The sequence below is a fragment of the Chrysochloris asiatica genome, unplaced genomic scaffold (genome assembly GCF_000296735.1).
Source record: "Chrysochloris asiatica unplaced genomic scaffold, ChrAsi1.0 scaffold00132, whole genome shotgun sequence".
In the NCBI taxonomy this organism is placed as follows: Eukaryota; Metazoa; Chordata; class Mammalia; order Afrosoricida; family Chrysochloridae; genus Chrysochloris; species Chrysochloris asiatica.
The window spans coordinates 3,898,729-3,910,206 of NW_006408650.1; the positions used below are offsets into that span (position 1 = coordinate 3,898,729).

At 49.8% G+C, this 11,478-nt stretch overlaps 1 protein-coding gene across 1 annotated transcript; it reads left to right on the forward strand.

Annotated features, from left to right (window-relative positions):
• Positions 1 to 287: 287 nt before the first annotated feature.
• Positions 288 to 9,393, forward strand: LGALS3BP (lectin, galactoside-binding, soluble, 3 binding protein). The gene is made up of 5 exons (XM_006869651.1): positions 288 to 339; positions 676 to 867; positions 1,887 to 2,018; positions 2,318 to 2,579; positions 8,286 to 9,393. Exons 1-5 carry the CDS (start codon positions 288 to 290, stop codon positions 9,391 to 9,393), a joined length of 1,746 nt encoding a protein of 581 aa, XP_006869713.1.
• The last annotated feature ends 2,085 nt before the right edge of the window (positions 9,394 to 11,478 follow it).

The window sequence follows — 11,478 nt, forward strand, 5'->3', positions numbered from 1 at the left end:
TGCCTGGGTCCCTCTTCACTCCGCTGCCACTCCTCCGTCCATGCGGGGCCTCTGTCATCTTCAGGACCCTTCCCCATCTGGGCCCTCCACCCGCTCCCACAGGGAAGCTGCGCTCAGGCCCAGCATTCAGAGGTTCTTGATGCCAGGAACCCCAGTGCACCCTTTACTCAGCCTGAGGGGCTTGTCCCATGGGTCCCATGGGCTGGGTCTGCAGGATGTGTGCCCCAGTCTGAGGGTCTCTGCCCCGATGCCCCCTCTGTCACAGGATCGAGGCTCCAGGCATGGCCATGGCCCTTCCCCAGCTCCTCGGGATGTGTCTGCTCCTCGCAGGCACCCACGGTGAGAGAAGCCATCAAATCCCAAACCCTAGAGAGTGCTCTCCTCTCCTGCTCCATGCCCCCCTTGTCCCCACCTGTGTGTTCTGCGGAACCTGGGCTCCCCACAATCTCCCCATACCCCCACAACATCCTTCCCAAGCCACAGGCACCCTGGCCACTGGCCAGTGGATCAGCCCTAGTTGGACAGAGCTTTGCGACCACCAAGAAAGCACATGGTCCACCACACCCTGTCATTCTATTGACCTGTGCTCCCCTCTGACCTGGGGCCTGAGGGTGTGTCAGGGCACACCCCATCACCCCTGCTGAACTTTGTTCCCTCTGCTTCCTGGAGCCACAGGTCTTGACAATGGTGACATGAGGCTGGTGGACGGAGGTGAGGACAACCAGGGCCGAGTAGAGATCTTCTACAGAGGCCAGTGGGGGACCGTATGTGACAACAACTGGGACTTAATCGATGCCGGCGTGGTCTGCCGCGCCCTGGGCTTCCAGAACGCTACCCAGGCTCTGGGCGGTGCCGCCTTCGGGCAAGGTAAAGCCTGAGCAAGTCCCCTGGCAGGAATCTGACCTGCACATTTCCTCTTAGTAACGGAGCATCCTGAGGTTGGTACAGGACTGGGCGGTATTTCATTCTGTCCCCTGTGGGGTCACTATGAGTTGGAACCAACCCAATGACACCTAATAACAACAACAAAGCTTAGAAATTATAAGGAAAGATAAGTTCCCAGTCTGTTTCCATAATAATCAGAACTCAAACTAGCATATCCAAAAGACATATAATATATATATATATACTTGTACTTGTACTTGAATCTTCATTACAACAGTGTTCACAAGAACCAGAAGGTAGAAACAACCAAATGTCCACCAACAGATGAATGAATAAAAGCAATGCAGTCTGTCCACACAATTGGACTCCTGGTGTGGCGCTTTAGGATCAGCACTGGACTTTGAACCAGAAAGTTGGCAGTTCAAACCCACCAGCTGCTCCTTGCAAACCCTATACAGGGTCGCTGTGAGTCAGAACCGACTCTACAGTGCTTCACAACAACAATCCACACAATGGGATATTTTTCAATTATGAAGGGAATGAGATTCTGATACATACGATGACATGGATGAATGTTGAATGCATGCTGAGTGAAATAAACCAAGCCCTGAGACAGGAAGTTAGTGGCAGTCCCCTGGAGCTGGAGGTGGGAGGAACAGGGAGATCTTGCTGAAGAGCAGTAGTGAAGAAGTTTGGAGACAGAAAGTCCTGAATACCGCACAGCTTGGTGAATGTAATTAATGCCGCTGAAACGTGCACTTAGAAATGGGCCCACTTTTGTGTTGTATCTATTTTACCAATGAAGTCTGTCTTCTTTAAAGACACCTGTAACTCAGGCACACAAAGCTGTTTGCGTAGCTTGATAGGACTTGGTAGGACTGTGTGACAAACAGGACCCTCTCCAGTCTACGGGGCCTCCCATCCCTGCCTGGGGGCCTCCCATCCCTGCCTGGGGGCCTCAAGGTGACCCTGCAGCCCTCTCTTCCTCCCTGTGCCCACAGGAAGAGGCCCTGTCATGCTGGACAAGGTGCAGTGCACAGGGACCGAGCTGTCACTGGCCCAGTGCAGGTCCTTGGGCTGGCTCCAGAGCCGCTGTGGACATGAGAAGGACGCCAGTGTGGTCTGCACCAATGGTGAGCTGCCCCTCCCTGAGTCCGGCCCTGGGATTTTGCTGCAGCAGGGGCCAGAGCCCTGGGTACCCAGAATGAGGTCTCCCCATATCCCTGGTTGCAGTTGAGGGTCCCTGGGTGGTAGGAATGGTTTGCACTCCATTGCTAACCTAAAGTCCACCCAGAGGCACTGTAAAAGAAAGGTCTGGCAATCTACTTCCCGAAACTCTGCCACTTAAAACCCCGGGGAGCCCATTTCTACTCTGACACACGTGAGGTCTCAGAACAAGTGTCTGAAAGAGTCGGTCCCTCCTCCCCCCTAGAAACTGGAAGTGACCCAGTCGTCTACACCCTTGACCTCTCCAGTGAGCTGGGGGAGGTGCTGGGAGGAATCTTCGACAGTCAGCAGAGCTGTGACCTGGCCATCCAGGTGCACGCTGGCGGGAAGGAGGTCCTGCAGGTCTGCGCCCACACCCTCATCCTCTCCAGCAACCCCGAGGCCCAGGTCCTGCTCAGGGGGACAGGCAGCAGTGTCACCATTGCGGTGGACACCGAATGCCTGCCTGTGGTCTCAGAATTCATCAGGTAAGCTGCTCTCAGGAGCTGGGCACTTGGGGACTTGGCCTGAGAAGTCCAACCTCAGGGAGGGCGCCGGGCGCAGCAACACCTCTATGTGCACACATACCATAGACATGTGTGGGCACATGTCACACACACATAGTCACACCACACAGTCACACATACAAACACACACGCTCCATACAGACACACACGCTCCACATAGTGACACCATATAGTCATACAGACAGATACACATGCTCCGCACAGTCACACATACGTATACACACACCACACACTTAGGTACACACCATAGATACACCACAGATGTGTGTACACATGCTGTGTGCACAGGCACACACATGTGACACATACTACATAGGTGTGTCATACAGACATGCACTACACACACACAGCACACATGTGTACACATACTACACACAGATACACATCATAAGATACCTGATCATACTCCCCACATTCAGATACTCACTTTACATGACACCACACACACACATACAGCACACTACGTAAACAAATACTAAGTATCTATACACACATCACACTCACATACACCACACACCACGTATACATCACACACTCTACACACATGCCATGTTTGCACATCACACATATAAGCACATGTATACAAGTTACACTCACACATACACCTCAGACAGTACATGTGTACATACCCACAAACCACCACACATCACACCTCATATGCACACACATGCACACACAGAAGTAAACTAATTTTTAAAACACAACATAAAAGCCTCCCTGTCTAAGCACTCCCCATTATAGGTTAAAGGAAGTTTCAGAAAAGAAGTTTCAGAAAGCTCTTGGTGGTGGGTGTACCCTGAGCACCAAGAAGTGGGCTCTGTAAACTGGCTGGTGGGTTATGGAGGGGTCTGACAGTGCTGGGAGGGAGGGGTGAGGTGGCGCTCTGAGAAGGAACATCAGCGGTCACCATATCGTCCACTGTGGCCTTCCACCGCCCTGTGACACACAGCTGGCAGTAACAGAGCCGAGGAGTCAAGTCCAGCCACTCACCTGGGCTCTGAGAAGGCACAAGCTAGACACTGTCTGGACTGTAAGAAGTTTTGGTGAGACCAAAACAAACAAAAGGATCCCTGGTGGCACAACCCTTAAGCACTGCACTGATAACCGAGAGATCCACAATTCGAACCCACCCAGTGACAACTCCGTGGCAGAAGGAACTGGCAGTCAGTTTCCATAGACCCCATGAGGCAGCTCTGCTTTGTCTTGTAGGGTCACTGTGAGTGGGAATCAATTCGAGGGCAAAAAAAGCAAATGAGAAAACCCCACAAGACCCTCTCTTCTCCCTCTTAGGTGTCACGAAGATGCACCTTGAGTTGTTGTGGTGGTTAGGTGTTGTCAGTAAGTTCCAACTCACAGCAACTCAATGCACAACACAACACTGTCCACAAACAGCCTCACAATTGTTTGTACACTTGAGCCCATTGTTGCTGACATGGTGTCAATCTGTCTCATTGGGGGTCTTCCTCTTTCTCTCCAACCTCAACTTTACCAAGCATGGTGTCCTTTTCCAGGGATGGGTCCCTCCTGATAATATGTACAAAGTATGAGAGACGAAGGTTGGCCATCCTGGCTTCTAAGAAGCATTCTGGTTGTACTTTTTCCAACACAGATTGGATTATTCTTTTGGTGATCAATGGTAATTTTAATATTCCCCTCCCAACACCGTAACTCAAATGCATCAATTCTGCTATAGTTTTCCTGATTCACTGTCCAACTTTCACAGGCGCATGACGTTATTAAAAATACCATGACTTGGATCAGGCACGCCTTAGTCCTCAAACTGACATCTTTGCTCTCAACACTTTAAAGAGGTCTTGTGCAGCAGATTTGCCTAATGCAATATAAACCGTTTGATTTCTTAAGTGCTGCTTCCATGAGCGTTGATAGTTGATCCAAGAAGAATGAAGTCTTTGGCAACTTCAATCTGTTCTCCACTGATATGGATGTTGTTTATTGGTCCAGTAGTGAGGATTTTTGTTTTCTTTACATTGAGGTGTGACCCACACCAAAGGCTGTGTTCTTTGATCTTCATCAGTAAGTATTATAAGTCCTCTTCACTTGTAGCGAGCAAGGTTGTATGAGTCTTCCTCCAATCCTGATGCCACGTTCTTCTTCGCATAATAAAACTGCTTGGATTATGTGCTCAGCATACAGATAGAATAATCATGGTGAAAGTATACAACCCTGGCACACACCTTTCCTAATTTTAAACCATTCATTGTTCCCTTGTTCTGTTCGAACAACTACTTCTTGGTCTATGTACAGGTTCCTCATGAGCACAATTAAGTGTTCTGGAATACTCATACTTCACAATGCTGTCCATAGCTTGTCATGATCCACACAGTCAAAAGGCTTTTCATAGTCAACAAAACACAGGTAAACATCTTTCTGGCATTCTCTGCTTTCAGCCAAAATCCATCTGACATCAGCAATGATACCCCTCATTCCACACCTTCTTCTGAATCCAGCTTGAACCTCTGGAAGATCTCTGTCAATGTGTATTTGCAGCCATTTTTGAATTCTCTTTAGCAAAATTTTACTTGCATGCAGTATTAATAATATTGTTCAATGATTTACAAATTACATTGGGTCACCCTCTTGGCATAGGCACAAATACAGGTCCAAATTTCTTGACATAGATGAGCGAGTGCCTCCAGTGCTGTATCAGTTTGTTGAAAGATTTCAGCTTCTATTCCATCAGTTCCTGGTGCCTTGTTCATTGCCAATGCCTTCAATGAACCTTGGACTTCTTCCTTCAGTATCATTGGCTCTTGATCATATGCTACCTCTTGAAATGGTTGAACATCGATCATTTCTTTTTGGTACAGTGACTATGTATTCCTTCCATCTTCTCTTGATGCTTTCTGTATCACTCAATAATTTGTCCATAGAATCCCTCAGTATTGCAAGTTGAGGGTTGACTTTTTTCTTCAGTTCCCTCAGCTTGAGAAATTCTGAGTGTGTTCTTCCCTTTTGGTTTTCTAACTCCAGGTCTTGCACATTTCATTATAATATTTGACTTGACCTTCTCAAGCTGACCTTGGACACTTTCTATTTAGCACTTTTACCTTTTTATTTCCTCCATTTGTTTTAGCATCTCTACGCTGGACAGCAAATGTCAGAGTCTCTTCTGACATCCGTTTTGATATTTTTCCTTCTTTCTTGTCTTCTCAATGACCTTTTGCTTTCTTCCTGTAGGATGTTCTTGATGTCATCCCACAACTCTTCTGGTCTTCGGTCTTTAGTGTCTGATGCATCAAATCTGTTCTTGAGATGGTCTCTAAATTCAGGTGGGATAGGTTCAAGATCAGAGTATGGCTCACATGGACTTGTTTTCATTTTCTTCAGCTTCAACCTGAATTTGTATAAGAGCAATTGGTGGTCTGTTCCACAGTCAGCCTCTGGCCTTGTTTTGGCTGATGAAATGGAGCTTCTCCATCGTCTCTCCCCACAGATATAGTCAATTTGATTTCTGTGTATTCCATCCATATGGTGAGGTCTAATTATATAGTTGCCATTGATGTTGCTAAAAAAAAAAAGGTGTTTACAATGAAGAAGTCATTGGTCTTACAAAATTCTATCATGCATTCTCAAGCATCATTTCTATCACCAAGGCCATATTTTCCTATGACTGATCCTTCCTCTTTGTTTCCAGCCTTTGTATTTCAATCACCAGTAATTATCAATGCATCTTGAGTACAATGCTTGATCAATTTCAGGCTGAAGAAGCTGGTAGAATTCTTCAATTTTATGATCACTGGCTTTAGTGCTTGGTACAGAAAGTTAAATCATAGTCATATTAACTGATCCTCCTTGTAGGTGTATGGATAGGATCACAGACAGCATTGGACTTCAAGACAGATCTTGAAATGTTCTTTCTGATAATGAATGAACACTACATTCCTCTTCAGTTTGTAGTTCCCAGCATAGTAAACCATATAGTTGTCCGATCTGAAATGGCTAATTCCAGTCCATTTCAGTTCACTAATCCCTGGAATACCGACCTTTATACATTCCATTTCATTTTTTATGACTTCCACTGTTACTAAACTCAGACTTCATACATTCCACCTTCTGACTATTGGATGTTTGCAGCTCTTTCTCCTCATCTGAGCTTTGCCTCAGCACCAATAAATGAAGGCTTCAAACCCTTTGCTCCAATCATAATCATTTGTTGTTGTTGCTAAGTGCCGTCGAGTCCGTTCCGACTCATAGCAACCCTGGTTTCTGAAGCCGTTCACATAGCGTAGTGGTTACGAATCGGGCTGCTAATCTCACGGTCAGCAGTTTGAAACTACCAGCAGTTCTGTGGGGGAAAGGTGAGACTTTCTGCTCCTGTAAGATTTACAGCCTCGGAAACCCTGTACAGGGTCGCTATGGGTCAGAACTCACTGTAGAGCACATAACCACCCCCATCACAGGGTTTCCAAGGCTTTAAGTTTTCATGGGAACAGAAAGCCTCACCTTTCTCCCAGAGGGCAGCGGATGGGCTCAAACTGTAGACTTTGTGGTTCGTAGTCCAGTGCTGATCCTATGGAGATCTCTTTCTGTCTTTTTTAAGGAGGCAGCTTTTTCCCAGTTGTATTTTGAGTTTTCCCGATCCAAGCAGCTCATCTTCCAGCACTGTATCTGGTAATGGTCCACTGTTAGACATAAGGTTTCAGAAGTAGCCGCTTCTCCTTTTCCCTAGTCTGCCATAGTTTGGAAGTTCTGTTGAAACCTGTCCACTCAGGGTGCCCCTGCTGGGATTTGTAGTATTGGTGATACAGATACACTTCCAACATGTAAACCACCACAGTACGACAGAAAGACAGATGGGTGAGCAAGTCTTCTAAGTACCTGAAACCAATACTCAAGTTTAGTCTCTTCTCATCGGATCTTGTTTACGAGGAAGAGAGAAAGCGTGTGGCCACAGACTGACTGCAGGAAGTCACAGGAAGCGCTTTTCACAAGAGGAATTGAGGTGCCTCTGAGTGCTGAGGTCCAGGCTTTCGTGTTGCGGTCACTGCAGTCTGTCTCCGTTGTCACATGGTAGTCTTCCTCTCGGGTCTCCCCATCCCTGTGTCTGTCTGTCCTCTTCTTTAAAGGGCACCAGTCATAGTGTGACCACAGGTTTACTGCTGACAGATGCAGAGACCCCATTTCCACACAGGGCCACGTTCACAGGGACAGGGAGTTAATACGAAACATGTCCTTCAACGCATAACAAGTGTTCTTCGCTGGTCAGTACATGTATCATACATACACATGTATGAGCACACACCACTTCACACTCACACATACACACATCTATACACAGACACACAACACACACACACACACACACCTACACACACACACACCTACACACACACACACCTATACACAGACACACAACACACACACACCTACACACAGACACACAACGCACACAACTATACACAGAAACACAACACACATGAACACCTACACACAAAAAACACAACACACACACCTACACACAGATGCACAACTCACACACTCACCTACACATAGACACACAACACACACACCAGCAGTACGTACATACATGTACACACATATTTCCCCAAGGCTGAAGCCAGGCCGCCTTGAGCCTGGGCCCCACAGGCCTCTGGAGACCTCCGAGCCGGGGCTGCACAGTGCCAGCGTCCCTCTCCTGCCCCCCAGGTACCTGTACTCCCGGAGGCTGGATGTGACCCTGTCCTCGGTCAAGTGCTTCCACCTACTCGCCTCCACCCACGGGGCCCAGCAGCTGCAGGACTACTGTGCACACCTCTTTGCCGTGCTCCTCCCCCAAGACCCCTCCTTCAGGACCACCCTGGACCTCCACGCCTACGCACAGGCCACCAGCGACACCCTGCTAGCAGCGCTCTGTGAGCAGTTCCTGGCATGGAACCTGGAGGCGTTGACACAGTCCGAGGCCTGGCCCAGTGTGCCCCCTGCCCTGCTCCGCTCGCTGCTCTCCAGGAGCGACCTGGCTGTGTCCAGTGAGCGGGCCCTGCTGATGGCCGTGGACCTCTGGGGCCAGGAGACCCGCACCTCCCGCTCGGTGATGGCGGGTCTCCTCCAGGACATCCGGTTCCCCATGATCCTGCCGTCCGACCTCTTTGAGCTCCAGTTCAACCTGTCCCTGCTCCGCAGGCACGGGGCATTCTTCCAGGAGAAGGTGCAGCAAGCCCTGGAGTTCCACACGGTGCCCTTGCAGCTGCTGGTCCGGCACTGGGGCCTGAACCTCACCCAGGACGCGTACCAACCGCGGCTCTACACGGCACCCACCTGGAGCGGCTCCGTCTCGGGGTCCCGCCAGGTATCCCAGAAGGCAGATCCATACTCATCCACATACTATTACGGCAGAAGTTATACCCAAGCCCCCTCTGCCTACGGCTATTACCCCTCTGTGTCCTTCTGGACACCCCAGCACCCCAGCTTCCTCTTCCAATCCACACGCCTGTCCTGGTCACTCTTCTACCTGCCCACCGTCCAGAGCTGCTGGAATTACGGCTTTTCGTGCTCGTCTGACGAGCTCCCAGCCCTGGGACTGACCAGTTCCAGCTACCCCAACCAGGCCATCGGCTATGAGAACAAAGCCCTTGTACTGTGCAGTGGCAATATTGTGGTGGGCGTCACCGACTTCAAGGACAAGAAGGCCCCGATCCCCCACGCTCAGGGCAACTCCAGCAACGCCTCCTTCTTCCCCTGCCCTGTGGGTTTCTCCAGTAGCTTCCGGGCCGCCATCCGACCGTTCTACCTGACCAACTCCTCAGACATCTATTAGAAAGGCCCAGCACAGCCCTTCCAGCTGAGGGCCTCTCCTCCCAGTGGCCACCTCCACGACTGGCCACCAGGTGTCTCCCCTGCCTGCAGTGATTTCAAGTATGTAGCAACCACCAGAAGGTTCTGAGCTGCCCACCACTCCACATCAGTACAAACACTCAGCTTCTCCCGCTGCCCACCTGGCTCCTGGTCGAGCACGTTGTCCACCACTGGCCCTTGTCTGAGATCATTAAAGTGACCTTGTGAACCCTCATGTGTGTGTCCATGCTATGTATTCTAACATTGGGGTGCTGGGCTCCAGGTGCAGAGAGAGATGGGCATGAGCCCTGCCCTGTGAAGCGAAAGCTGCAATCCACAAGCAAACCCATAACTACCCTAAAGACTAGGGAGGACCTGTATTAGGTGGGGCCACCACACCAGGACTTGAAGGACAAGGGACAGAAGACAAGTAGAGAACTCAGAAATGACCTCATGTGTGGGCTTAGGGGCTGCCATCAAGTCAGTTCCAACTCAGGCGCACCCCCCCCACACGTGTCAGAGTAGAATTGGGCTCCTTAAGGTTTTCCGTGGCTGCATTTTCAGAAGCAGATCACCAGGGCTTTCCTCCAAGGTACCTTTGGGTGGACTCGAACCGGCAACCTTTTGGTTGCAAATGAGCGTGACTCATTTGCAACATCGCAGACCCCTAACTGGTTGTCATGGAGTCGATTCCAACTCCTGGCGGCCCCACACGTGTCAGAGGAGAACCGGGCTCCATAAAGTTTGCAGTGGATGTTTTGGAAGACAATTGCCAGGGCTTTCTTCTGAGTGTCTCTGGACAAACTCAAAGCCCCAGCCTTTCAGACAGCACATGTTCAGCACCTTTACCATTGACACCACCAGGGATGAGGCAGAGTCTCACCTCAGCATTGTTTGTAGGATGGAAAATTAGAAGCCATGTAGACACCTATCAGTGGGTGCCTGGCCACAGATAAGACCTCCGCAGCAATAGGGTTCAGTCAGGCAGAGGAGGGTCTTCTAGGAGGAGACCAGGTGATGCTCAGAACCCCAGGAAGGTGAGGAGTAGTCTGGGCTCTCCCATGCCCCACCTCCTCAGGGCGTGGGTGCTGCTTAGAGATGTTTATGCTGAGCTGACCTCACATGTCCACCCTGATCTGTCAGACCTAAGAGGTTGATGAAAGGAGGTGTCCCTGAGGCCCACCCACCCAGAGAGAGAGAGAAAGCCAATGCTGGGCAGCTGAGATAGCAGCAGGTCCCCATCGGGCCTGCTCCACAAATGTGCTTCACAGACACAAACACTTTCACCTGCCCAAAGGCATCTCCCAGCCCATGCCACAAACCCCCAGATTCTAGATTCTGCAGCCAGTGCCAAGTCCACCATGCTTGCGATGCATCCACTGCCCCTCCGCTCCCAGCGAAGCCCTCTGGATGTATTTCAAATCCATGGGTTAAATCTCACTGTCGGTCCCCACTCAGAATCGGCGCTGTGACAGGACCCCAGGTGACGCTTATGTGGACATAAGATTCCGATTGTAGACTCTGGTGGCACATCAGGATAAGCACTGGACGGCTACCCACAAGGTTAGCACTTCAAACCCACCAGCCACATGGAAGGAGAAGGATTTACAGCCTCGGAAACCCTAAGCAGGGTCGCTATGAGTCGGAACCCACTCGACGGCATTTGACAATAGTCTGGTCTAGGGTGTACCTTTCTATGCATAAAAACATGAAGAAAAGCTTCTACATACACTAAAGCAGCTTTATCATAATGATGAATGTTTTGATGCATTTCACAAAGCAGCTCCTGTTATTATGAACCGTTCCACCTCGAATTTTAATATAATAGGTTTGACAGGGTTGGTAACTATGGGCTCTGCATAAATAGGACGGGCGTGTCCCTGGGGTCACTAGGAGCCTGAAGGACCACATGGAGTGTGTTGTTCTGGCTAGGAGGGGGACACGTAGTGACCCATGACTTGGTGTATGCTGCAGACTTTTGTTGTTGTTAAGTGCCGTCGAGTCGGTTCCGACCCATAGCGACCCTGTACAGGGTTTCCGAGGGTGTAAATCCTTACGGGAGTAGAAA

What these genes read in the sequence shown, in the direction of transcription:
- LGALS3BP (XM_006869651.1), top strand. Translation starts at nt 288, where the DNA reads ATGGCCCTTCCCCAGCTCCTCGGGATGTGTCTGCTCCTCGCAGGCACC. An exon ending in GCTCCTCGCAGGCACCCACG is followed by an intron (nt 340 to 675) that starts GTGAGAGAAGCC and finishes CTGGAGCCACAG; the next exon opens with GTCTTGACAATGGTGACATG. An exon ending in CAGTGTGGTCTGCACCAATG is followed by an intron (nt 2,019 to 2,317) that starts GTGAGCTGCCCC and finishes CCTCCCCCCTAG; the next exon opens with AAACTGGAAGTGACCCAGTC.